The 24,625-nt window shown below is 35.7% G+C and overlaps 3 protein-coding genes across 7 annotated transcripts; 1 reads left to right on the plus strand and 2 right to left on the minus strand.

Moving 5' to 3' along the window:
• Positions 1 to 2,912: 2,912 nt before the first annotated feature.
• Positions 2,913 to 5,001, minus strand: LOC117692420 (mucin-6-like). The gene is made up of 2 exons (XM_066077847.1): positions 4,374 to 5,001; positions 2,913 to 4,258 (listed from the first exon to the last, which is right to left on the minus strand). The coding sequence occupies exons 1-2, from the start codon at positions 4,999 to 5,001 to the stop codon at positions 2,913 to 2,915; spliced, it is 1,974 nt and encodes a 657-aa protein (XP_065933919.1).
• Positions 5,002 to 12,376: 7,375 nt separating this feature from the next.
• On the minus strand, positions 12,377 to 14,196 carry LOC105321857 (UPF0598 protein CG30010). Its single transcript, XM_011420333.4, has 3 exons — positions 13,977 to 14,196; positions 13,809 to 13,857; positions 12,377 to 12,981 (listed from the first exon to the last, which is right to left on the minus strand). Exons 1-3 carry the CDS (start codon positions 14,124 to 14,126, stop codon positions 12,509 to 12,511), a joined length of 672 nt encoding a protein of 223 aa, XP_011418635.3. The 5' UTR covers positions 14,127 to 14,196; the 3' UTR covers positions 12,377 to 12,508.
• A 74-nt stretch (positions 14,197 to 14,270) lies between these two features.
• LOC105321858 (katanin p80 WD40 repeat-containing subunit B1) lies at positions 14,271 to 24,487 on the plus strand. 5 transcript variants are annotated; one of them, XM_011420334.4, is made up of 20 exons: positions 14,271 to 14,466; positions 15,948 to 16,078; positions 16,272 to 16,389; positions 16,594 to 16,694; positions 16,819 to 16,860; positions 16,969 to 17,052; positions 17,176 to 17,291; positions 17,493 to 17,564; positions 17,760 to 17,910; positions 18,295 to 18,348; positions 18,718 to 18,773; positions 18,882 to 18,950; positions 19,743 to 19,799; positions 20,140 to 20,447; positions 21,148 to 21,299; positions 21,549 to 21,716; positions 21,967 to 22,043; positions 22,526 to 22,600; positions 22,768 to 22,884; positions 23,063 to 24,487. In XM_011420334.4, the coding sequence occupies exons 1-20, from the start codon at positions 14,436 to 14,438 to the stop codon at positions 23,193 to 23,195; spliced, it is 2,112 nt and encodes a 703-aa protein (XP_011418636.3). In that variant the 5' UTR covers positions 14,271 to 14,435; the 3' UTR covers positions 23,196 to 24,487. The 5 variants fall into 5 exon arrangements, with proteins under 5 accessions (XP_011418636.3, XP_034339108.2, XP_011418637.3 ...); XM_034483217.2 differs by having other exon boundaries at positions 19,746 to 19,799; XM_011420336.4 differs by having other exon boundaries at positions 14,272 to 14,466; positions 20,140 to 20,309.
• The last annotated feature ends 138 nt before the right edge of the window (positions 24,488 to 24,625 follow it).

Here is a 24,625-nt window from a genome sequence, read left to right on the forward strand (position 1 = left end):
AAATCTACCATTTCCACATCTACTTTAGGCGAATGTAAAATGGAATAGTGACTATTATAATTTGCAAAGCCAATGTTACTTTTGAAGATATTACATTGAAATGTTTGTGCTGTTATTTATACATTTCACACTCGGAGTAAATTTGATATAATGTAAAAATAGCGCTTGTCAATGATTTTAAGGCGAAAATTTACAACACTTGGGGTCTCTATACATAAAATTGCATTATTCAAATTTCAATAAAATCTAACCGTATAATATTGCCATAATGACTCCTGTATATCGAAAAAGTGAAAATTTTGACTTTAGGTTTTATATTTATTACGATTTAAGGATATTTGACAGATGTAAAAATTGATTTTAAAAAATCCAAAATTACGTCATCATATTTTCTTTTGATCTTTTCATATGACCTCGGAGTTTAATGACCATAACGCCTCAACACCTGTGATGATTGTGTCATAATTTCAGGCCTTTACTGTTCATTACAAATTATTAAATGATACGAGGATAAACTGTACAAAGATTCAAATGGTTTCGAAATAATCAAAATATGCTGTTCCTCGATTTCTTTCTGCTTCGAGTACATGATTGGTATGATTTATATTTTTTCCCGAAAATAATGGATTAAAATTAACTTTTACAAAATATTAAGCCATTATTTTGCCCATTGGAGAAAATATTTCAAATAATCGATTTTACGGGTGTTTTGTACTACTAACACTGAATATTAACCCCCTCTAAATAAATATATATAAAAATAAATAAATACAATAATTTAAATGAATAAATAACCTCTATTGAAAATGGAAGAATATAACTTTTTGTTTCTTTTTGAACGCACAATATAGATATATATAATTATATCTAGGGTGAGTGTAAATTAGTCATTCTAGATCTATTACTGGCCAGTTCACCAGGCGAATTTTCACACAGTTCTGCAATTGGATTTGTATGTTTCAAGGATATTTATTTTGCGAAGCACATATATACATGTATGCAACTTTTTCACATTTGAATTGTAAAAGGGAGTTTAATAATTGATTGTTCAAGCTTTTTGATATTTATAACGTTTGAATTTTTTTTAAAGTCCAGTTTACAGACTAACGCTGTGAACACTTCAATAATAATTATGCTTTCATTGGTGTTTTATACGGGCGGAGGAGGTAAATGTACATGTGTACGATCTGACACGGGTTATGTTTATCTAATTTTGCAATAATTGGTACTTTCATAGGCCGTATGAAACACAAAATTGAACTTATTGATAATTGTGTACATATTTTCTATATTTAAGATCTTTAAATTATTATTCTTAATTTTTTTTCCCTTCTGGGGAACAATGCCGTTACAGCAAAGGAGATGCTGAACGAAGGAAGAGAACCACAACTTTCATAATCGTCATCGTTCTCATCATCATCATCATCATCAGCAACAGCAGCAGCATCATCATCAGCAGTTTCAACAACAAAGTCTTGCAGCATGTACTCTATCTTTCGTAAGTGTGTTTCATGCAACAAATATTAATATTTATACTTTACCCCGTCCTATTCCTCTCACTTTCTGCCAACACACATGCTTGTAAGTCATGCGTGGAATCAGAAAATTTTTACTTGCGGGTGGGGGGGGGGGGGGGGGGGGTCCGACGGTTATTTGAGTTTGCCGGGGGGGGGGAGTTAATTTTATATTGTAATTCAAAGAAACTTGATTTTTGCAGGGGGGGGGGGGGGGCGGGAGAGACCCCCCCCCTCTGTATCTGCGCATGTCAGTGAAAATATAACTGTTACTGAAATCATGATAACGCAAATGATTTCTTTATTGTTTGACATGTTCCCTTTTAAAGTTGAAAAAAAAAATATTTTCCCCACGGGAATTCGTTGACTGATTGAGAGGAATTCATTGGACCCTTTTTGAACATTTTGCTAAATTTTTTGAACTTTCATATCTTTTGCAACGAACATGTAGCTCTCTTAAATGCATTTGACCTGTAGAAGATGGACTGTAGGGATGCAATTATATGATAAATGAATTTATCTTGTACTTTATAATTTTTTGAGGATTGCATTTATTTTCAATACATGCATCTTTTCTCGTGATAGATGAATAAAAATAATACAATAACGAACAAAACTAGACATACTTCCTGCCTTACAGAATTATTTTTAGAAACACGATCCTTTATTTTCAATTCCAGAATAATGAAAATAAAATTAATGTAAGTTAGGTAAAAGGTGAATTTTATTCTGGTTTTCTTTTGAGTCACATGTATTGAATAACATCCAAATACGCTTGATAACCAATAAGTTTGTTTTTCTCCATGAATAGATAGTTTAATAAAGGAATTCTAGATGATTGATTATTCATGTTCATTACAAATGTAGCTACCCAAAAAACCTGGACATCAAAACCTTTGTTGGAGTATCAAGAATAACCATTACAATGGATCCATGTTTAGGAAGTTTGAACATGAAACTGGAGACGCAAATGCCTGTATTGTAATTCTCCGAGACATCAAGGGACTTCTTGCTTGCGGTTGAATTGTGGAAGAAATAAAGAGCTGCTCTTGAAGAGATAGTTGTGCAACTTAATAAAATTAAAATATTCATTGGTCAATTTGTGTGCAAAGACAGTCTTACGTATATTGAGAGATTGACAGTGGAGCTTAGAAAAAAAACCGTGATAAATAGTTGGCTCAAAATATTGTACTTTTCCTAATGATGAAAAATTGTGTTGGCATAACATAGTTACATGCTTGAAGTTTTATTAATAAAGTTCTTTGGTTTGTTGTTATCTTTGATAGAGGAAGTAAGTGAAAGGAAGCAGAGGTAGATTGAGAGTTGAGGAGACTGGAGTGAAACAGTATACTCCCTCTCTACTCACCCCACTTTCCTCAACCCCCTTTTTCACTCCACTCACTCACTCTCGCCCATCTCTCCCACTTTAACCCACTCATCCAAGTGGATGAAGTGAGAGAGTGAGGTGAGAGAGTGGGTTTCAAAAGGGGTTCGAGAGTGGGGTGAGAAAGTTGGGATGAGAGAGTGAGATGAGGAAGTGGGATGAGAGGGTAGGATGAGAGTGGGTGAAAAAGAGGGTGGGAGAATGGGGTGCAAGAGTGGGGTGCGAGAGTGAGGTGCATGAGTGGAGTGCAAGAGTGGAGTGTGAGAGCAAGGTAAGAGAGTGAGGTGTAAGAGAGGGGTGAGAGTAGGAGGTGAAAGTGAGGTGCAAGAGCGGGGTGAGAGTGTTAGGTGTGATAGCAGGGTGAGGTGCGAGTGTGAGGTGAGAGAGCAGTGTGAGGTGAGGTGAGAGAGCAGGGTGAGAGTGTGAGGTGAGAGAGTGGGGTGAGAGTGTGAGGTGCGAGGGGTTAGAGTGAGGTGCAATAGCAGGGTGAGATTGTGAGTTGAGAGAATGGGGTGAGGTGTGAGATGAGAGAGTGGGGTGAGAGTGTGAGGTGCGAAAGCGGGGTGAGAGTGTGAGGTGCGAGAGCGGGATGAGAGTGTGAGGTGTAAGAGTGGGGTGAGAGTGTGAGGTTTAAGAGCAAGGTGAGAGAGTGAGGTGTGGCAGCAGGGTGAGAGTGTGAGATGTGAGAGTGAGGTGCGAGTGTGAGGTGTGAGAGGGATGAGAGTGTGAGGTTTGAGAGCAGGGTGAGAGTGTGAGGTGTGAGAGAGTGAAGTGCATGAGCGGGGTGATTGTGTGAGGGGGGAGAGCAGGTGAGAGTGTGAGTTGTGAGAGTGTGAGATGAGAGAGAGGTGAGAGTGTGAGGTGTGAGAGCAGGGTGAGAGGGTGAGGTGAGAGAGCAGGGTGAGAGTGTGAGGTGTGAGAGCAGGGTGTGAGAACAGGGTGAGAGTGTAAGGTGCGAGAGCAGGGTGTGATAGCAGGGTGAGAGTGTGAGGTGCGAGAGCAGGTGATAGTGTGAGGTGAGAGAGCGGGGTGAGAGTGTGAGGTGAGAGAGTGGGGTGAGAGTGTGAGGTGAGATGCAAGAGCTGGGTGAGAGAGTGAGGTGCAAGAGTTAAGTGATGTGCAAGAGCAGTGTGAGGTTTGAGAGCGGGTGGGAGTGTGAGATTCGAGAGCAGGGTGAGGTGAGAGTGTGAGGTGCGCAAGTGGGGTGAGAGTGGGAGGTGTGAGAGCAAGGTGAGAGTGTGAGGTGTGAGAGCAGGGTGTGATAGCAGGGTGAGAGTGTGAGGTGCGAGAGCGGGTGAGAGTGTGAGGTGAGAGGGCGGGGTTAGAGAGCGGGGTGAGAGTGTGAGGTGAGATGCAAGAGCTGGGTGAGAGAATGAGGTGCGAGAGTTAAGTGATGTGCAAGAGCAGTGTGAGGTTCGAGAGCGGGTGGGAGTGTGAGGTTCAAGAGCAGGGTGAGGTGAGAGTGTGAGGTGTGCAAGTGGGGTGAGAGTGGGAGGTGTGAGAGAGGGGTGCAGAGCGAGGTGAGAGAGTGAGGTGTGAGAGCAGGGTAAATGTGGGAGGTGTCAGAGTGGGGTGCACGAGAGTGGAGTGCAAGAGTGGTGTGAGGTGCGACAGCAAGGTGAGAGTTGAGGTGCGAGAGAAGAGTGAGAGAGTGAGGTTCGAGAGTGCGGTGAGAGTAGGAGGTATGAGTGGGGTGTGCGAGAGTGGGGTGCAAGAGTGGGTGATGTGAGAGTGGGATGCAAGTGTGGGGTGAGAGTGTGAGGTGCCTGAGTGGAGTGCAAGAGCAGGTGTGAGAGAGGTGTGAGAAAATGAGATGCAAGAGTGGAGTGAGAGAGTGAGGTGTGAGAGATGCAAGAGTAGGGTGAAGTGAGGTGCGAGTGTGGGAGGTGAGAGAGTGGGGTGGGAGATGAGAGTGTGAAGTATGGTAGTGGGGTCCAAGAGTGGTGCAGGAGTGGAGAGCAGGAGTGGGGTGAGATAGTGGGGTGAGATAGTGGGATGTGAGAGTGAGGTGAGAGAGTGAGGTCTGAGAGCATGGTGAGAGAGTGAGGTGCAAGAGTGAGATACAAGAATGAGAGGTGTTAGAGTGGGGTGCATGAGTGGCATGCAAGAGCAAGGTGAGAGAGTGAGGTGTAAGAGTTGGGTGAGAATAAGAGGTGAGAGTTGGAGGTGTGAGAGTGGGATGCACGAAAGTGGGGTGAGAGAGTGAGGTGCAAGAGTGGGGTGAGAGTGTTAGGTGAGAGAGTGGACTGCGGAAGTGGGGTGCAAAAGTGGTGCAGGAGTGGAGATCAACAGTGGGGTGAGAGAGTGGGGTGAGAGAGTGCATGTGAGAGCGGGGTGAGAGAGTGAGGTGCGAAAGTAGGGTGCAAGAGTGGTGTGGGAAAGGAGATTAAGAGTGGTGTGGGAGTTGGGCGAGACAGTTGGGCAAGAGAGTTGGGTGAAAGAGTGGGATGAGAGAGACTGGTACGCAAGTTGGGTGAGATGAGAGAGTGAGGTGGATGGTGAGAGAGTGGGGTGGGAGGTGAGTGAGTGGGTTGCAGAAGTGGGGTGCAAGAGTGGTGCAGGAGTGGTGTGTGAGAGTGGGGTGCAAGAGTGAGGTGAGAGAGTGGTGTGGGAAAAAAGTCTAAGAGTGGAGTGGGAGTTGTGTGAGACAGTTGGGCAAGAGAGTTTGGTGAGAGAGTGGAATTAGAGAGTGAGGTACGAGAGTTGGGTGAGAGAGTGGGGTGCAAGAGTGGGAGGTGCAAGTATGGGGTGCGAGAGTGGGAGGTGAGAGAGCGGAGCAGTTGTGGAATGCAAGAGTAGGGCAAGAGTGAGTGTGAGAAAGAGGGGTGGTAGAGCGGGGTGCAAGAAAAAGGTGTGAGAGAGGGGGATGAGAGAGGGGGTGCAAGAGTGAGGTTTGAGACAGGGGGAACAAGAGCAGGGAAAGAGAGTGGTGTTTGAGAGTGGAGAAAGCAAGTGGGATGTGAAAGTGGGGTACGAGAGTGGGATGCGAGTGTGGTGCAAGAGTGGGAGTGGGTTAAGAGAGTGCAGTGCGAAAATGAGATGAGAGTGGCTAATAGAAAGAGTGAGAAAGTAGGGTGAGAGAGTAAGATGAGTGAGTTGGCTGAGATAGTGGTGTGCAAGAGTGGAAAGAGGGAGTGAGGTGTGAGAGTGGGGTGCAATAGTAAGAGAGAGTGACACAAAAGAAAGGGGCACAAGAGTGGGGGTGAGAGAATTGGGTGTGAGAGTGGGATGCCTGAGTGAGGTAAGAGAGTAGGATGCAAGAGTTGGGTGGAGGAGTAGGGTTAGAGAGTGGGGTGAGGTAGATGAGTAAGCAGTGGGATGGAGGAGAGTGGGTAGTGAGAGAGAGGAGAGAGTGGGGTGGAAATGTGAGGTGAGAAAGTGAGGTGAAAGTGGGGTGAGAGATTTACATGTGAGAGGAGTGGGAAAGTGAGATTAGAGAGTGGGACCAGAGAGTGGGGTGCCAAAATGGGAAGAGGTAGTGGGTGCCAGACTGAGTGGAATGAGAGAGTGGGGTGAAAGGGTGCAGTGAGAGAGCGCGATGTGAGAATGAGGTAAGAGAGTGGGGTGAAAGAAGGTGTGAGAAAGTAGGGTAAGAGACTGAGGTAAAGGAGTGGGGTAGAAGAGTGAGGTGAGACAGTGGGGATGGGTAGGTGAGTACACAGTTGGGTTTGTACACAGTTGGGTTTAAGAGAGTGGGGTGAGAGAGTGGGGTGCGAAAGTGGGATGAGAGTGGGGAGAGAGAGTGGAGTGATAGAATGGGGAAACTGTCAATTTTTTTTATAAATGTATAAAGTATTTATGGATTCAAATCAATGACGCTGGTTTCAAGCGTTATATACATCGATTTCTTGTCTTTACTCAAAAGCTACACAAATCTTGTTGATTTCAGAGAGCCATGGCTGAGCGGCCTACAATGAAATAGACAGGCCTACATCACACAGCTGTTTGACACAACTACCTAAAGTCCAAGTCCTTGTTAAAATGGTTCTACTATAAACAGGCAATGGTTGACCCATTATCCTGGAAAAAACCCCCTTTATTATTGATATCAATGTCTATCAGGTACTCAGGATTCTTGATCTTGCACATCTGCAAACATTTGATTTCTGATATTCATGTATCTCCTCTCATAATCAATTGTTATATCTTGGCAACCACACTATAATGCAACATGCTGCTTATGTAAAATTAATTTATAGCTGTATTTCATTCTTAATGTAGTTCCTGTGAAGTTATGACTGTGCTGCAATCTTCAAATCTAAAATGCAGCCCTACCACCTCCTCTCTATCTCTCTTATAATTAACAAAAAAATGTCACTGACACTAAATACTTCAGTATGTTTATCATTTATCAGTACATGTAGTTGGCCATAATACATGTATGATGCAATGATAAAAGAATTCAGATTTTTTACTGATCTTACTTAGAAATGCAAGAAAATTAAGTACCGGTATACAACATTGCTCTGATTATGGCAAATCTGAATAAAAAAAAATATGGATAATTTTGTTTCAAATTTATACACAAATAGAAATATGTACAGGCAAAAACACAATTACTGGAAAATTTCAAAGATATCTAATAAAATAAATAAAGATACCTGCAAGAAAATAAAGTGCTCTGTTATTGTTTAGAATTAATTTTTGTGATACCTGGACCCTAAACATTCTTTACTTACATAGTTATTTAACTGGCTCTCTAACCATTCTCTTACTTAAGGAATTTTTTTAAACTTACGTATATAATGTTTGTTTACCTCTGAGAGTCTATTTTCATGGTAACACATAGCAATGACTGTTAACTCTTGAAATTTAAAAGATACATTGTAATACATTTACGATTACAAAAATTTACTCAAAATCGGTTATTTAATTCAGAAATGATTCATATTTGATGCATAACAAATAACAACATTATTACATGTATTATATATGACAGTAATGCTATACATTTCTTAGATAGACACATTCTCATTTTTATCATATTAAATGTATCAATATTTATCAATATCTGTACTATTTATCACATTAAAAATGGTTTGCTGTGATAACCACTGTCGTGTATCCGCGCCGGTAGTGACATGTTTGGATAACGTGAAAATGGCGTATCCAATTCAATTCAATTTATTCTCTCAAACCATTATCATACAATGGTACATGAGGTACAATAACATATTTACATTAAATTGTGATGTCAAGGGTCTAATAAATTATATATAAATTATAATACAACATAGTATTACATGTGTTAGTAAGCATAAGTAAGTAAGAGAAAAAAAAATAGTAATAATACAAAAAGTGGTAGAAAAAAAAAAAAATAGATCATCATATAAAAATTTAATACAATGTTTCATTGGTGTTCAATACGCGGAGAGTAATAATAATAATAAATGCTAATATAGTTTAGGCTGGACAGCAGAATTGCTCTTGGATATTCAATATAAAAGAGCTTAATTTTTTCAATGTTTTGATGTTCGTTGTCATCAGCAGTTCCCTAAATTTTAATGTACTTGGTTTTTGAAAATACTTGGTACATAGAAATTGCTTACGTAAAGTTAAAAAAAATTTACATTCAAGAATAAAATGGTATTCGTCCGCTAATTTACCACTATTACAGAGTGTGCAGCTTCTGTCATTTACAGGAATTCCATACCATCTACCGGTTTCAATCGGTAAACGGTGATTTGCTGTTCTGAATTTAATAAGTGGTTTCCAAAATTTTTTAGTAAGAATGCCTAAGTATTTTTCAAAACCAAACTTTTGTTTATAAATTTTATATATTTGACCTTTAGATGAATTATCTATATCTTTTGCCCATTTCTGAATGAACTGGTCCTGCAATCTTTGTTTGATGGCGGCAGAAATCCACTTATCATTAACTATTGCAGTACATTGTTCTGTCCAGATATTAGAGAACCCACATGAGTCTAAAATATGTCGTATAAAATCAGTCCATGGATTTACACAGTCATTATTATACATATATTGGTTTGCTAAATATTTGTAAACAGTAAACACAATCTTATTGTCTTGACCTTGGATCATTTTTGTCCAATAAGAAATCATTCGAGAATATACAGTTACGTATAAAGGATAACGACCTGATTCACCGTAGACCATATACGATGGAGTACTACTTTTCATACATAGAATATATTTTAAAAATTGCAAATGGATTTTTTCAATAATATCTATATTCTCGTAACCCCAGATTTCACAAGCATAGAGCAAAACCGGCACTACTACTTTATCAAACAAATCAAACTGTTGTTCCATGGGTAGATTAAAAAGTATCCAGTGCAAAAACAATGAGTGTTGTGTCCTTTTTTCTATCGACAACGGGGTAAATATTAATTAAAATATCGTAATAGTCATTCATATTTTTCTGAAGGTTTTGCAGTTGAAAAGAGTGTGCGTTATTTTCGTTCATCGTTTATAAAAACGACTTATTTGTAGAAAAATCAATCGTTAACGTGTCATTTTAACGCTAAAACCAAGAACTATTTCTAGATTACGTAGATATTATAACACATACTAAAAATCTGAAGCAGCCAAAATTAATTTAAAACATTACATTAACCAAATAAAATCAAACCGATGTCTTTTTAATACATTAATATGTATAAATATAGCAATAACTTCATGCACCTGCTAAAGAAGTAGTACGGTTTGGATAAATAAATTATTCCGGTTTGGATGCTAAAATATGAATTGTGCAAATGGTACGGTTTTAATAATTAAAAGTTATAGGATTTTTGATATTTTAGACATAATGAGAGCACTTTGCATTTTATCGATGTGCAACCGAAGATACATCTTTTAAAAAAATAGTGGGTCATTCAAATTACACAGCATGCAAAAGATGTATTTTAAGTCAGGTGAAAAGAACTTAATATATAGACGATGAATTTTTCTTTCCTGTCCGACATTTTTATAAACGTTATGAAACCAAAATACTTCCACATGTTCGATTGGAACTAAAACTGGATGCCTAAGTTTATTTCTTTAGACAAGCACGTTTTTTCTCTGATAAAATGGTATATTTAGTGTATAATTGATCAGAAATTGATTATTTAACGAATAAGGAATCATTCTTTGATCGAATATCATGAGTTGATTATTTTGGTCGGGGCGTGGTCAAACCCAATAAAGCTCGAAACGAAATTACACTTCACAATATCGAAAGAATGATTCCTTATTACTTATATTAATTTAATTCACAGCAATTGTACTTTTAAATATTTTAATAAGCAAACGTCATTTGATTTTATTGGACTGAATATGAACAAATTGATACTTAGTGTTGTTATACTTTCATGTTAAATACTGAAATCTGATTGGTTAAGACGCAGTTAATAATATTTTCTATTTCCATCAGCGTTAGCAACGCACTTAGCAGCGGGTAACATTAAAAAATGTTACATGCGCAAAAAATATGCGCGTACGGTTCGATGTAGAATTCACGTTATTCCTATATAAAAGCAGTAAAATTTTCTTAAAAATAAAGACATTCAGTATAACAAAATAAATAGCGCCTGTTTGGGAGGATAACAGTTGAAATTGACACCCCTCGAAAACCATTGTCAACCTCCGCTTCGCGTCGGTTGACAATGGTTTTCTCGGGGTGTCAATTTCAACTGTTACCCTCCCAAACAGGCACTATTTATATATTATCAAATGAAAAAACATTGAAAAATGTAAATATAGTTATATCAAATCTTTTTTTTTACTATGATTTCAAAAGAATACTTTCTTTAATTTTAAATTATAACGAAAATATGAGTTGAAACATGGGGAACACAATCAAATGTAAAAAAAAAAAAAAGTTTTTCACCTTTAACGTTAACCTGAAAAGCAATATATCATATGAACACCTTAACAGACAACTATCTACTACTTTTATGGCAAGCGACTATATGATGTGTTTTTTAGTTATTCTGATATGATATTTATAATCGTGAAGTAAGTTGAACGGAGAACGTGCTTGGTAATAATATTATGAAAGTGAGCCTCGTTTACATTCAATACCAAGCCTGTACATCGCTAGACAAAGAAAGTTCTACAATTATTTCACTCCCAGTGATTATACTGATATAATACAAAGTACCATAGATGTCTGCCAAGTCATATATTTACTCTGTTGTTAGAAATAGTTGGTCCAAAAAATTCAAGTGATGACGAGACCTAGGTAAACATCGCCATTTTATATGTACATTAAATTTTATTCAATCATAATTCTCACCTGAAAATCAAAACAATAAATATGTATCTATGTATATCAAGAGGTTTTGGTGACTCATGCGGGAAATGAAGGTGGCATTACTGCAGAAAAAGTACAAAACCCGCGTTAGTATTTAACATGAAAGTATAATGATTAAAATTTCATTGTTAAAAATTTGCCAAAGCGCAGTTGTTAGGCTGTTGCAAAACTAAAAAGTTGTTTGGGAACGTTTCAATTTTTAATTTAAAAAAATAGACAAGTATGGTGTTTGATAAGTTACTCTGTATAAAAGAGAATATTTTTTTTTCATTTTCATGAAACCCATATCAGGATACCAATAATTAAAAATATCCACGTTATCACGGTTTGTTCTGTGCAGTGTATCGATATATTATATCGTTTCAATTTTAAAAGAAAAAAAATATTTGTATCATTAGATGATTTTACAGACTTTAAGCTTTTTAAAGTTGGTATAATTCTGTATTTGACTGATCTCCTCTGATTTTTTGACGTTTTCACGTTTAAAGCCGATAACGATATAGAAGCATAACAATTGAAACTGTCGTAAACACATGTTTTTTGTGTCGGTAAAGATTTTGGTAAGGCTAAATCTTTCGAAATTAATATCGAGGGATTGATTATACAATATACTTAACATATCTGTAAAGCACCATGTATGCAATTTTTATAAGCCAATTGCAAGTTATTTGGAGCGTGTGTAAAATTGAAATTCAAATTACGGTATATTAAGTTTTGTTGGCTTAAATGCACAAGTCTTTAACGTGTATGTTTATTTTTTTAAACAATGTGACTTCATATGTCTATCACATGACGATATCCATTATATTGAAAGCATGCTTTTCAGTGAGGGCATGTATTTCGCATAGTAGCGATGCTATATCCCCTTCGCGAGGGGATAATTAAAGGAGCTGTTTACACTCACAAATTAATTACATCCAAACTGTATCAGATGCGTATCCAAACCGTTCCTATTTTGAAAAACAAGGTCATCCAAACCTGTTCCGTTGTTCACAATTAATCGACATGAACTGCTTATTTACATAATTTTAACATAAACTTCGTAGAACTTTAAAGATTTTATGCACTTTTAAATAGATCTGACGATCTTTTTCATGTAAAAGTAGACAATGTAAGCCTTAAATAACACGAAAACTTATTAAGAAGCAAACGGAACCACCATTTTCACTTTATCCAAACACGTCACTACCGGCGCGGATACACGACAGTGATAACAACATTTTAAAAAATATAAGTAATTTAAACAAATCATACAAATGCAGTGTGAAAAAATTAACAGGAAAATCTGTAACACTTTCAGTTATCAAGTTTTCTCCATTGACATTCAACAATACAATTACAGAATTAGGCTTAATCACTATTACTCAAAAGTTCACGGATCTCTAAGGGAGACTTATCCATTAGGTCAATCAAATCATTAGTCAGATGAAGCTTTTCCCCCTTCCAGGTAAAGAGAGTGGGAGGGTTATCTTCACCATTTTCAAACTCGAAATATTTGCTAAGCTCTATGGCAAGACTTGATTTGATTAGTCCAATGCCCCCGACTTTGGCTGGGGCAGGATGGTAAACTCTTCCAGTGTTTGGGAGCATGCATATCCTCGAGGGTAGAAATTCTGTGGTCATTGCATTGCCAGCACCCCCAAAGGATAAGAGAGTTTCTCCAGAATCACTTTCGATCAGGTGTGTATACACTATAGGTTTATCATCACATCTTATAAAGTTCCTTTCTCTACCACATGGTGAAAGATAGGGAAATTCATCTGCGTATCTGTCACTTTCATTCAGTCTCAGTCGTTTAAAAAAGAAAACCAAAAAGTCCTTTTCTGAAATAAAGCAAAACTCTGATCACAAAAGCTCATACTGTAAACAAAATTTTATTCACTTTGACTTATTTCATGATTTTCTAGTGGTAATCTGGTTTGTGTGCACATTTGGAATTTTTTCTGATCAATCTTCGTAAATCAAATTAAATGTATAACATCAAATGAATTCCATTACCAGAAACTTCTACAATATTTCTTTTTGATGACACTGTTAAGTATATGAAACAGTGACACATGGTAAAGCCCAAAAGCACCTATTAAAGTTCAAAAGATGTAAAATTAAAATGATGTGTAGCTCTTTGGGGCTCTATGTCACAGAATTTTCAGAAAAATAAAGCATGAAGTGGTTTTAAAAAGCTCAAAGTCTGCAGTACATGTACACCAACAAACAACATCTCATTAAAAGTAATTTTTTTTTAACTTTGAATGTACCACAGGGGTTAAATTTTATAGACAATAATATACTAGTATGCTGTTATTCCAACACACTAAAGGTTTACTCATGTAATACATGTATATATTGGTCTATTGGATTATTCAGAATGCTTTAGATTAACAGATTAATGGCAAGATACTATTGTACTGGTGAGAGGGATTATATGAGGATGTCAATCCAGGGTATCCAAATATTGAGTCTGACTATGCCTAATCTCCATCTTGATGTCCCATTATATTGTATGAAAAAATTCCTGAAATCTCTTGTTGTGGATCATTCAAATACCATATAATCTAACTTTGTCGAATGTTTATAATGACAGTCAAAAGTTGAAGATATATCAGTGTATGGGCATTAAAGTATAGTTGTTTTTTTTTTAATAATTGCTCACCTTTGAAACAAGATGTGAAATTTTTTATCCTTGCATCGTCAAGAAACAACTAAAATGTAAAAGATATGTGATCTGAATTCATGTAACAGCAAAATGAAGTAACGTTACACCGATAGCAAACCGTATGGTCTACATGAAGAGAAAATTCTAGCTGGGAATATTTCTTACTTGGCCTTGGTGATCAATGAAATAAAAGTATTCCCGTATTTTTGGCTCTGGTTCCTGACCTTGTACGTAGTGAAGGTATCGGAATGAATAATGTTTTGACCTGACAACGGCACGTCTTCCTAAAAACAGGGTAGAAACTTTCAGAAACATGCTCGTTTTGTAAGATTGTTTACATCGGAAGACATTACGTTGTCAAGCATGCGCAAAAACATCATGAAATGAATGTTACGTTGAATATTATTGGGTCTATTGGCACTACCGGTTATTCATACAGCGAATCAGAAAGCGTGTTAGGAAAACCCACACTGCTCAGCCATTTTTCATTGCAAAGTTTGGATGGTCGTGAAAATGAAAAAAGTTACTGAGAATTGAACTGATGCCGAATACATTATGAAGTTGGATATGCTAAATTCAGAGATTTGATATTGAATTTCAACTTTTTTATTTAGATTAACGAAAATGAGTCAAACTAAACGAGCATGGAAACTTCGTACGTAATAATTCTTTCTTGTACTTACTCTGTATTATATTCATTCATGTTTCATCACAAGTTTTTTTTAACTTTCATCCTTAAATATGCAGTAGGTTCTTTTCATTTGATTAATCACTGATATTTTCTAAAGGAAATTCTGAATGTGTTGTTTGTAGTTTATGATAGTTCTGTGAAATTGGGCCCTCTGAAAGTTCTTGTCAAATTATTCACTGGCAGAAAAAAGCACAAATTTAAATTACACAAGAAGTCATATGTCCTTTGACCATGTTGACTCAAAGATTGACAGATAAAAACAGAGTTTATCACCGTGTGCATAATAATGCAATTTGTTGTGTCTTGTGTTTTATGACCTATGCTATAATATGTTTTGTATTGTGATGAATATATTTTAAGGGCTAAAGTTAATTTTGAATGCATTTAAGGGGTTGAATTGCAATTTTTATCTAAAATCAGATCACTGTTGTAAGTGTTGTCAAAGATTCAGTCCTTGAGAAACAGAGAATGGGCAAAATTAGAGATGTTGAAGTATGTTGCAAAAAATCTTCATACATACACATTGTACAATTGCAGTGACCAGAGTAGAATGTTTAAATCATAACTAGCAAACAACCAATTCTCACCAAGGACCTTTTCTTGCCAGTGCATTGTTACGTCATTTTATCAACACATAAAAGTACAGTGTATATACAAATCAAAGTACTGAAGAACTTACGGGAGTTGATTTTGTCGATGTTTTCAATGATATGTTATTTTGCATGACAAGTACATGTATACGTAGTTTCTAATTTGAATAACGCATATTTTTATAAAATGAATTTTTGAACTTTTTCGACTAGAATGTCGAGAAACCTCCATATGAATCAGGTTAAATAATATTTAAAGATAAAATTAATTCAATCAAACTATGTATCAGTGGTAGAAATATTTTTCGAAAATTGTATGGATCCAAGCAATATTGAACTCTAGTCTCGTTCAACAAAACGCTCAGCTGACACCGTAAATCTCCGACAAGGGTTTACGGAGACAGCCAAGCGTCGAGTTGAACGAGACTATATTGAACTCTGGCGTAGGAATACATACGACTACAAAAAATATTTAAATTGTTCGTACCATTTAAAATCTGACTATTTTTAAGGTATTTGTAAATAAGTTTCCTTGAAAAACAATGCTTTAGCATACATTACATCGAATTCATCAATTATTTTCAAGAACTAAGTCTTGTCAGGAGCAATGATTTGTGCTGAGGTCCAAACACTGTTTCACTTTCGGTTTGTCCGAGTGACTGCATAGGAGAGTTGATTAAAAATCAACTCCCAAAAAATTAGGTAACTGGCGTCACTGGCAAGAGATAATACTTGAAGAGAATTGGTAGCACACCTATATGGTTTATCAGATGAAAATGATTGGCTTGATTTACTTATATTTGAAATTGACTTAGACTAAAGGTTTCTGTATCCACATTTTTCCTTTTTTTGTAGAGGAGTTTGTTGCACATGGCAGCACAGTGAACTGTGTTGCTTTGAGCAAGAAATCTGGGCGAGTCATAGTAACAGGGGGAGAAGACAGAAAGGTCAACTTGTGGATAGTTGGCAAGCCAAACTGCTTAATGGTAAGAAAATAAAGAAAAACATGATGGAAAACTTTAGAATTTTCAAAGATAAAAATTGCTTTATTGAATTCTCTTTAATGTAATATTTAATTACTCAAAGGGAGAGAAATTGGCAGTTTAGAAATGGTTGCAATAAAAGAATAAGGAATTTTTGGTGTTGGGATTAAAGTCTGTCCGATATTACTTTATTTAGAGTCTTTGTGGACACACAACTCCAGTGGAATCGGTTCGATTTGGACATGAAGAGGAGATGGTGGTAGCTGGTTCCATGTCCGGAGCCTTGAAGGTGTGGGATCTGGAACAAGCCAAAAGTAAGAACTGAGTACAAATATTCTGTACTGAAAGGGGGAGTGATGTTATTGAAATACTTTATGAGATCACAAATGACAGTTCTGAGTTACTCCAGTCATTCAACCTAACATTCCTCTTCATTTTGTTTAAACCCAGATTATTATGATGTTATGATATAAACCCATTGACATTTGTTCAGTGTCTGCATTTCATTTGTGTTGTAGTTATGAGGACGTTAACAGGGCATACCTCAAGCATTAAGAGTCTGGACTTCCATCCTTATGGAGATTACTGCACCTCTGGCTCTCTAGACTGCAATGTTAAGGTAAGGATTCAGATCACTTTATTAGGATATTTAAGTAGCTGTATATTTCATTTGCATGACTAGCTTCAAATTCTTTTTGAATTTCAAAAGTAATGTTTGTGCATCTTGACTTTCACTTTTACAGTTGTGGGACATTAGGAAAAAAGGTTGCATTTACACATACAGGGTAAGTATGAACTTTTGTTTCACAACATGATATTTGTGATACATGGTATGTGTATTACACGTAAGTTGGTGTCTTAGACTTGAATCCAGATTTACTCTTCATCCACAGGGCCATAAGAATGGAGTCAATTGTGTCAGGTTTAGCCCTGATGGAAAATGGATTGCATCAGCTGGAGAAGATGGCCTTGTCAAGGTTTGATTTCATTGTAAACAGTTTTGTGTACAATTAGATAATCTAGTACTATTGATGCATGTTTTGTAGTCTAAGTACATGTATAATGGAAATTCAATATACATGCATATTCTGTTGAAATAGATCTGGGATATCACAGCTGGTAAAATCCTGACAGATTTAACATATCACAATGGACCAGTCAACATAGTGGAATATCATCCAAATGAACTTTTATTGGCATCTGGCAGCTCAGATAGGTAGGTAGTGCCGAAACATTTACATATTAAACATGTAGTTAAGAGGTAAAAATATTGAAGATTTACCTTATTTGACATTTTTCACATTCAGATACATGTGTATGTAGGTAGTGAAAAAACGTCCATGTGCATGTTATGCATGTGATTTTGGGGTAAAAATTTAGAAAATTGATCTGATGTGTGTGCTCTCAAATTTTGCAGGACAGTGAAGTTTTGGGATTTAGAGAATTTTAATATGGTGTCTACGACGGATGGAGACTCGACCCCAGTGAGGTATGAAAACACTTGGCACAAATGTTAGCTTACCATTTGAAAAATGACAATTCAGATTTTTAAAAATGTTTTATTTATTAAATACTGGTAACTTTTCATATTGATTGATGAAATTTTAATACATTAATGATCAACTCAATGAACTCTAAAAATCAAAATTTACAGATGACTTGATGTTTAAAATGTTACTTTCAGGAATATTTTATTTCATCCGGAGGGAACGTGTTTATTCAGTGGCACAAAAGACTTGCTAAAAGTTTATTCATGGGAGCCATCAAAATGTTACGATTCCATTCCTGTCAATTGGGGAGAAGTAGCAGATATAGCCATAGGACAGAACCAGCTGGTGGGTATTACATGGAAACTGTCATTTATATGAAGAAGTCAGCAAATATTTTTGAATCAACAAACCAGAGAAAAAAATTTGATATACTCTTGCTGCTTGAATTTTTATTTCACTGACTCAAAAAAGTATACACAAAGAAAGTCAAATATTACTTTGATGAATATTGGAATGCTTGTTACATGTATTCATTTTTTTCTTCAGTTTCTAATGATACAGAATTTTTTTGTTTTTTATTCAAATTCGTGACATTTAAAAGGAGACATTTATATCTTTAGATGCAATTGGAAAAACAAAAGAATGATATATATAAGCCAACATAAGTGTTTATGTTAACATGAGTTTGTATTGCTGCAATTTATTTGTATTTGGGTTTTTTTCTTGCAGATTGGAACATCTTTTTCACAGACCAATGTTTCCACATTTGTAGTAGATCTGAAGGTAGTTATTCCATTGTCACCCATGACAAGTTACTGGATGATATGCCACTAGCCTACAAATATGGATTATATCCTTATCAGTTTTTGGATATATATATTAATGTATATGTACATGTATATGTAATCATAAAAGTATACATACATTAAATGCAATGATAAAACAAGAAATGGCCAAGAATTAGATTACATGTCTTAAAAATCAGTACTACTGCAAGAGTTTATTATGTCCATTATGTTTTAGTTGAAGCATGGTATAAAGTAATGATGTTTTGATGAAATACTTGCTAAAATTTGATCAAATACCTGATATATTTAATTTATTAAAAACATTTATCATGTACTAATGTACTCAAAAATGCTATTCTTTCAGAGGGTTCAGCCATTTGGAGGAATCCCACACCAAGAGGGTGGATCCAATTTTTCCAGGTGAGACCAATATATATTATCTAACAAGCGCCATTACTCTCTTTTCTGTGTGATTCTGCAATTTCAATTCATACTTTGCCTTCATCACCACCATTGTTTCATTTTCAGTAAAAATATAGATGAGGTTTTCACCGATTTAAGTATATCTAATTCCTCTGTATCAGAGGGCCTAAAACAGTAGGTATCTTTTCAACCATTGGCTGATATCTAATGTTGCATGTTGGGATAGGATTGATGTCTTTTTTTATGTGCATTGTAGACTCGGAATGTTGCAACATGTAACTAATACCTATTAAGATTACATAAGAAAATAATGCAAGAGCTTTGAGTCCTGTTCACATTTTCATTGTGTATTTTTATCAAGATAAATTCAATTTCTTTGTAAGTAATTAGTGCATCTGCATCCCTGCAGAAAGTTCAAGAGCTCTCAAATATTGGTTATTGTAAACTGTAACCTGTCATCATGAATATTCTATTCTTTTTTTGACTAGTATAATTGAAGTTATAATGTTGTCATATGGCTGGCTATAGCATTTTGGTCACAAATTATGTAGCTGTGCTTTTCAGTATCTTATTCAGACATCTCTTATACTAAACTTGTATTATTTGCCACCACTATCATGAAATCTTTGCTTACTCATAACAATCTATACATGTATTAACATTATTATATAACCAACTTAGTGCTTCGTCATCTTGCATTTTGTTGCTCTATATTCATATGTGCAAAATTTCCCTTTATTTTTCATCATGTGGTGCATATTTCATTCATTAAAAATAATTTTTTGCTTTTCATATAATACATATGAAATTTGAGGATTATGACAATTTTGGGGTGAATTTGAATTGCACTTCATTCAAAGATTTTGAGAATGAAAATTAAAAAAAAGAACAAAGATTATTCCCTATTGACTGCATGTTTTAGCTGGCTTTAAAGTTTGGTTTTTTTGTCTGTTTTCCATCCCTCAGCAGTCGAAATAAATTCATCACCGAGAGGCCGCCCACTCAGTCCTCTAGACAAGCCAGGTAGGACTTAATTGACCAATCATTGATCAATTTCTCATCTATTAACGTTTGTTGTGCATGTCACGGTTTGGTATTGACAGCTTGTGTGGCATTCTAGAAATAACTCAAAAATATACCTCTGGGGTCAAGTTAAAACTGTTTTGTTTGGCTTTTTTGTAATGTTAATGAAAATTTGGTGTAATATTTATTGTTTTCCATTCCATGAAATAATTTATTGCTTACAAAATCTCATTTTGTGTGTCAGTTTTATTGAGATCTTTTGTGGTGTTGAATTTAGGGGGGGGGGGTTGAAAGATTTTTAAATAGGAGAAATAATGCATTGTGTTGTCAACTATTGCAGTGTACCAAAAGAAGACATCGAAGAACCGACACAAGACAAAGAAGACCAAGACAATGACTCTTTCGAAATCGCAAATCCAGAAGATTACCGACAAATATTCCGACCAAAATCTCGACTCTCACATTCCCCTACTAGGCAAATAGAGCCTTTCCAACCACCTCCGGAAGATGGTATGTTCCCAACAAAACATGTGTCCTCCCCTCGTAATGTGAATCGTCAGATCTCCTCCGATCGGAAAGGCTCATCAGAGCGTAAATCTGCCACCCCGTTTCGAAAAAGTCAGTCCTCCAAATCTGTCTCGGACGATGGTAGGCCCCTTGTGTAATGTATGATCTGTACGCTGCATGTTGACTTAGCTCGGAGGTGTCCAGGACGGTGTAGGAACTTACCTATATAGTGTATCTGACCCTTCCTTTTTAATTGCTTACCCTAGCTGGCTTGTTGCTATAAGATTTACAGGGTATTCATATCCTCATCTACATATAAATGCATACATGTATGTAACTATAAAACCAGATATGCAATCTGATTCTTCAGTAATTTCATAATTCTTTATCAACAAAATGTAGGGAAAAGTTTATTGATTTTCTTTGGATTTTTGAAAAAGCTTTGCAAACTATTTTTAGATGAAGAATCAGATGAAAAATTTTAGACATCTAATCATTACTTATTTACTCATATCGGTAGTCCTGTATCAACTTACCCTATTACATCTATCAACTTGTCTTGTCCAAAGTCTTTACATGTACATGTATTTATATATCGGAATAAGTCTGTCAAAGATAAGTTGTACAGTTTATTTATGTAATGAAGACTTGCGGCATTGGAAAAGTTAAGGAATGGTTTCAGCTATTGATTACTGATATTTTCTTTGAGATAACAAGATAACAAATCAAAGGACGAAAGAAAAATTACCATGTCGTGCACTGATCTCTTTAAGTTTTTTCTTTGAGTTCAATTTTTATTGTCTGCACATAGCATAAAAAATTATAAAAAAATTATTACTAGGTGATATGGAACCAGTGAGGCAACCAGCACCAACCAGGTCCAACAAAACCAGTAAACCGGTCAATAAACCGCCCAGTAAACCAGTTGTCAAGCCTTCTCCTCGACAACCAGAGGAGGACAAATCCGGAATATCTCCTGAGGATTTCTTACCAGTAACTACTCAATCTTTTGTTGTATCAAGTGTAAAGATAAGAGTACTTTTATTTTTTTATTTATACCCCAGCTTTGTTTGCAAAATTATTTTAAGATATAGGAATGTCAATTTTTGGGTCCATTTCCTTTTAACTTTTTGAAGCAAAAACAATGGTTTGTAGATAATACCATTTAGTGTGTGTGTAAAGTTAAAATTTTCAAGTGTGGATTTCAGATTGTATGTTAAATTAAACATTGAATCTGTTTAGCAAAAGGCTGGCGGGAATGATGGCTACAGTTCGTATGGTAGAGTGCCTTCTGAGAATGAGACATTATCAACCTTGTTCAGTGGGCATGATGCCATGGCCAGGGTTTTAGCACATCGGAGCAAGAATCTGCAGATTGTACGGGCCATGTGGACTTCAGGGAACACAAAAGTAATTTTTTCATCCTTTTGATGCAAACTTTTCTTTACTTTAAAGAATATTTTGCAAAGCTCAAGAAATCTAGGCAACATGAACATTTTCTCAGTTTAAAATTCCTGTAATATCTTTGTAATTTGTTTAAGATTATCTACTTACACTTGGTTATTAAGAAAATTGCTGTAAACAAGTAATACTGGTAAGTCCTTTGCTAAAAACCTGATATACGTTGGTACAAAAAAAGGTTTTCTTTCTTTTTTTACAGACAGCAGTTGATTCGGCCATTAGTATGAAAGATCCCTCTGTGATAGTAGACCTTCTCAATGTATTGAACTTAAAATCGTAAGTACATGTATCAACATCAAAGAATACTGTGGAATCGTTTAAATTTGTGGGGACCATTTTTTGTGGGTTTGCTTGTTAGTGGGGATGTAATTTCATGGATGCATTGGTTTTCAGTTTCAGTAAGAAAATTAACTCTTTCAAAATTCGTTTTCGTTGAGGATGCAAATTTGTGGCGTAGGGCTACATGTACCTATGAAAACAATGAAATTAACCACCACAAATTATAATGATTCCCCACTGGCACAAGTAGATGGTTTTTTGTCGGAGGATCAGTTCTCATATCCTTATATATTGAATGAGCAAATACATTGCACCATGGAAAGTGTCATGTAGTTTCTACATTGGTTATCATTTCAGTTTTATATGATTGTTTGTATAAATTGTTTGTCATGTATATATACTGGATCGACATTTCTGTTCTGGCAAGCTTGTTCTATTTTCATGTATTGAACGTGTTTTTTTTCTGCTTTGAATTGCAGAGGCTTATGGAGTTTAGATCTTTGTTCATGTTTGTTGCCTCAAGTACAAGATTTAATGGACAGCAAATATGACAGGTACATAAATGTATAGGTCTAAATTATTACGAATATTAGCATCTATCGGTTATTTTAACAAATGTTTTTAAAAAGAATTAAAAATTTAATAAGTATCTCTCAATATTTGTTTGACTTTACAGATTAAATTGAGTTGATTTTTAACAGTTTCTATTTTGTTTTGTCAGTTATGTGACTGCAGCATGTGAGGCACTGAAGATCATGTTGAGGAACTTTGGACCAGTGATAAAGTCGAATCTGACGGCCCCACCAAGTCAAGGGGTGGATCTATCCAGGGAAGAAAGGTGACTGCCATTAGTTTTGGTCCAGTGGTGAAATAAATTTTCTTGTAGTTAAATTCAAATATAAATTTGTGCAAAGTGGAATAAATAAAATGAAAATGTTTTTATTGTTTATATTTGTTGGTATCATAAATGTTGATGGCGTTAATATGAAAATTTTTTTTATTGTTTATATTTGTAGGTATCGCAAATGTAGACAATGTTATGAAAACCTGTGTAACATCCGGTCAAAGGTAGCTAGTAGAGGCGGTACGCCTGGAAAATTAGGACAACTGCTGCGTGAAATTCAAATTCTAATGGCAAGCTTGGACTGAAAATATAAGACTTGACAGAATTCTATGATATGTGTGTGACTCTATGCTTAAAACTGAATCTGGAGCATCTTTCTCAAGCTGACAAGGGCTAAGGTGATGACCTTCTATTCGTCCAGGATTAAAAAGGTCACCCACTAGGAAACAATCTGTGATCATGATGTGATATATGACAAAGTGCTATCCGCACAGAGTGATTTCCCCTTTATGCAGATTTATTTATTGGTGAACAACTTAAGTGGAACAAAGTTGTTGCCTAACATGTGCATTGCAGGCACTGTCAACAAAAATTTTTTGGTTCACTATAATAAAATCTTGACCAATCCCGACTTCCTTCTATGATGCTACTGATGTAGGTATTATCTTTGAAATGTATTTTTGCCCTGTCAAAATACTAAACTGCACATTTGTTTTTTTGGGGTTTTTTTTTTTTCTATATAAAAATCCTTTCAATTAAAGGTAAATATTAAGTGCATGTTCAAGAATATTTTTTGGAATACCTATGTGTGTACATGTATATACATTTTAATGAATGCAAGTGCTAGAAGTGTTTTTCTTCCCTTCTTTTATACTCCTTATTGAATAGATGCTACATGTGCCTACACTAAAACTAATGGAATAAAAAACCCCTGTGCGAGTGTTTTTGTTTTACAGTAAGTTTGTCAACATTCCAAAGGTCATGGCATATCAACAGAAAAGTGCACAATTTTTTCTTTTATTGTGATACAAAAATTTATGCATATGTAATGTGCAATAAATGGTCCATTGTAGGAAAGAAAGATGCAAACTTGTATTAATAAATCTAAGATGAATGAATTATTAATAAATTAATTGTTCTAATATTGGCTCAAAAGAAAGGTGGTTGTGTAATTTTTTTATTTTTTTGTGCATACAGCAAAATATTTAGATTTTTGCGTTATTTGAAATTGATTTTCAGGTTTGTGTGGATGAATAAGAACCTAGAGTATATTTACAAAATGAATGTACATCTATCAAATGTTTATGGCGTTTAAATGAAATTTACAATCCCTGACTTGTTATTTTTTACTGTAAATTCTTTGTCCTATATTGCCATCAACACTTGCGTCAGTTACACTTGGTAAAATTTGGTAGGCATGCACTCTTAGTTTTTGAGCTTTTCACACCAGAGGCATTACATGTGATTACTTCCAGTTTGTCAGTCAGATAATTAAGTTCACCTCAGTGCTTGCTTTATCCCTGTTCAAATGCATTTGTATTTTTCATTTACAATATGTTTAAATTGAAGATGTAAAATAAATTACATTTTAAAATGATGTACTTTTGGGTTATTCTCTCAGTATCCTCAAAACATGATTGTATAAAATTGTGTATTATTTCTATGACCAGTTGGTAATTTTTCACTTGAAGCAGTAGTAATATATTCATTTTTTAGGGGTGGGTGGGGAGGGGAC

Source organism: Magallana gigas, chromosome 3 (genome assembly GCF_963853765.1).
Source record: "Magallana gigas chromosome 3, xbMagGiga1.1, whole genome shotgun sequence".
Classification (NCBI taxonomy): domain Eukaryota; kingdom Metazoa; phylum Mollusca; class Bivalvia; order Ostreida; family Ostreidae; genus Magallana; species Magallana gigas.